Source organism: Capsicum annuum, unplaced genomic scaffold (genome assembly GCF_002878395.1).
Source record: "Capsicum annuum cultivar UCD-10X-F1 unplaced genomic scaffold, UCD10Xv1.1 ctg81902, whole genome shotgun sequence".
Lineage (NCBI taxonomy): Eukaryota > Viridiplantae > Streptophyta > Magnoliopsida > Solanales > Solanaceae > Capsicum > Capsicum annuum.
The window spans coordinates 1-3,380 of record NW_025892657.1 but is presented as its reverse complement, the minus strand read 5'-3'; the positions used below and the strand labels follow the sequence as shown (position 1 = coordinate 3,380).

Sequence of the window (3,380 nt, the reverse complement as noted above, 5' to 3'; positions counted from 1 at the left end):
AATTGGATATTACTCTTATATTGTAGTTTTTAGTCTCTAGTTTTAGCTCTTAGAATCTGAAAATTGGCCCAAGAACATTTGAAGTTAGGGTTTCACTTGTTTTGGATAATTTGGCAAGAAAGGTGTACTTGAGGAAGAGTGTTTCCTTTAGGTCACCTAAGAGGAAGGTTTGAACTCTTATTTGTGAGGTGTGTTGAAGATTTTGAAACATCTTCTAGTGCTAATCATTGAATAGGAGTAAGGGTCTTTCTATCTATCCTTTAATTTCAAGCGTTCTTTTTCTTCTTCATCTCCATTCTATGTGTTGTTTTCTCTTTATTTAGTTGCTGGAATTTGCATCTTAGTAACCAATTTCGTGTGTTTGGTAGTATTTAGGCTATCATTTGGTATCAAAGCCTTGGTTAGGGTTGTTCCAATATCCCTAAATCTTGGTTTTAGTGTTCTTATTAAGAAAATCCCACAAAAAGAGTTAAAAAATCCAAAAATCTCAAAAAAAATTGTGTTGTCTTGTTGTTTGTTGTAGATCCAAAATTTTCAAGTTAGATCTACAAGTTTTTATTGTGTTTTGATAGCTTTTAGTGTTACATTCTTGTTCTCTAACACTAAAAGTGTCTAGATCTATTTTTAGAGTGAAGTTTGGTTGAATTTGAGTTTGATCCACCATAGTTGTGCTTTGTTTGAAGCTTTTGAGGTGGGATCTCGTTTTTAGTCATCTTGTTTGTGGCATTTTGTGGCTGATTTTATGTTGGTTGTGTTTGTCTTGGCTTAAGGAACCTAGATCTAAAAGAAAATTCAGATTTGGAGTTCATTTGCTTGTTGGTCAACTTGGTCAACACTTGAATATTCATCTTGTTCATCCATGATCTTCATATCTTAGTAAAGAAGAATATTCAAAGTGTTTGTTTGATCCAAAAAAGGGAAGAAAGAGAGTGTGCTTGTTGTTAGTCCAAGAATATTCCCTAGTATATTCCTAATCCGAAAGGTGGGAACCAAAGGACAAATCAAGTACACTTGTAATTAATTGGGGGGACCGTTTCATTTTAATTTCATTTAGAGTCTTGAAAGGGCTCCAAATTGTTTACTTACCCCCTCAAATCTGAAAATTCTTCTTCCCAAAGTTGATACTTGGCCGAAACATGGGATTGGGAAATGAAAAAAAAATTCGAAAAAGAGACAATCAACCACTTAGTGCCACGTCATCACTTGTGATCAACCAAATTCATCTCTAAAATTAGATTTTTCTTAGTTTCTCTTTTTTGATTCTAGTTCCTTGTGTGTTAAACACTATCACTAATTAGCAAACTAGTAACTACCTACTAGGTTGAGAATTAGTCTTGGGTTCGTTTGTTTCGTGTCTTTGATTTTTTGTGTACTTTTTTCATTTTTAAGTCGTAGTATTTTGTTGGTTCAAGTCCGTGCATCACTTTATTTGAGTCGTTTCAAACAAAGATTGATTCTGAAAGCTTCTCACCTCTTAAGTAACTTACCAAGTATTGCCGATTCTCCAACACTTCTGAAGCCAAGTGTGAGGTGAGGTTGAGTGTGAGTAAAGTGGGGCTTTTGAACTAACTTGTTTGCTCATTTTGTAGATTGTGCTGCTTGCTGTTTTTTTTTGTTCTTTTAGGTACATTTTCCATGGAATCCAAAGGTACTACTTCCCAACCTTTGGGAAATGATGTTATTGGAGCCTTGATGGCTCAGTTTGAGGCCTTTTCCCGATAAATGAAGAATGATAATGATGCCTTGAAAAGTAATGTGGATTCTATGAGGGGTGAAATAGTATCCTTGAAGGGTGGTGTGATTAGATTGAAAGCGAGGGTTGATAGATTATATCCACCAAAGTCTCCACAAAATGTAAACCACCAAGTCCCAAATCCACTTTACTAAAGACCTCACACTCCATAAAATTCCATGCCACAAATCCAAATACATTACCAAGGTAATCCAATGCCTCCTCCCCAAGATCCACTAAACCAAAATCACCCCATACAACTAAGAGAAGAGATGGTGATAGAATCGAAGGGTGATGAGGTCAGTTTTCAAGATGGAGAGAAGCTTGATGTTGAGATACAAGAAGAGTGTGAAGAAAAGAAGGAAAAGGAAAGGGAAGTCGCGGGTAGTGAGGTTGAAAAGGAAAAAAATTGCTTGATTGTGGGTTTTGTCCACAAAGAACCTTTATCACTACCTAACTCAAAAGCTAGCATTTTGCCTAGCTTTGATTCTTCTTATGTGCAGGTACTAGAAGAAATGATAATCAAGAAGGATCCAAAAGGAGTTCTACATGAAAGCATGAGAAATGAACTAGAGGCTCACTTGACCAAGAGCGCCAAAAAAGTGGGCTGCCCAAGCCTTACCCGAGGTGACTTTGATACCCTCAACACTTCTTTAAACTTCAAATATTGTGATTTAGTGTCTAATGAAGTGTTTTTGGGTTTGCAAGTGCATAGCTCTTTCCTTAGTAACTCTTTTGTTGTGAATAATGATCAACTTTCTCTTAAAACTAGTTCACTACTTGAGCATGAGAATGGTATGTTTGAGGATTTCCTAGTTAGTGATGATACTTGTATTGATGATCTTGGTATTAAACATGGCCTTTTGAACTTGTGCATTGAAATCCATGATATTAGTCTTGTTTATAGTGGCCTTGTGTATGTCAAAATTGTGCATAGTGTCTTGAATGATTGTGAACTTGGTAACCTAATGAAAGGAATGGACCATCTAGACTTAAACCTTTATCATTTGCTCCCATTTGACCCCGGTATACTCTTGAGATATGAAGGTTATAGTTGCTGGTCGTCCTCACTTATTCTTGATATTGAGGCTATTCATGTCTTTGGTACCCTTTATGCTAAGCTTTTTATGTTAAAAACCAAGGATATGTGGATGTATGTTAAGTGTGAGCAACCATGGGTTGATGATATAAGTGTGGTACTAATGCTAACACTCTTACCAAGGGGAATTTGTGTTTTGTTTTTTTCTCTCTCTTTGATTTTGCAAGATCTGAATTTGAGGACAAATTCCTTCAAGATGGAGAGGATGATACAAGCACAAGGAGCATCAAAAGAACAAGTATGGTCTAAGGGTCAAGTCTTTGGAATTAGCAAGCAATTGAAGACTTTTCGGAGTATTTTGAAGCCTTGGTCAAGAGAAGGAAGGAAGAAAACTTATACACTCAAGAGGCACCCTAAGTGAAGGGCATTGAAGGCATTATGCACTCCAAAACAATACTCAAGAGGTGCCCCAAATTCCCTCCCTCATTAAGGGCATTTTTGTCCATTAAATGTAATAGTATAAATAGACCATTTTACTTCTCTTTTCATTAGACTTTGATGAAATTGGATATTACTCTTATATTGTAGTTTTTAGTCTCTAGTTTTAGC

At 36.1% G+C, this 3,380-nt stretch overlaps 1 protein-coding gene across 1 annotated transcript; it reads left to right on the top strand.

Moving 5' to 3' along the window:
- Window positions 1-3: 3 nt before the first annotated feature.
- Window positions 4-3,372, top strand: LOC107861801. The gene is made up of 2 exons (XM_047405843.1): window positions 4-2,359; window positions 2,999-3,372. The coding sequence occupies exons 1-2, from the start codon at window positions 1,912-1,914 to the stop codon at window positions 3,190-3,192; spliced, it is 642 nt and encodes a 213-aa protein (XP_047261799.1). The 5' UTR covers window positions 4-1,911; the 3' UTR covers window positions 3,193-3,372.
- Window positions 3,373-3,380: the final 8 nt, after the last annotated feature.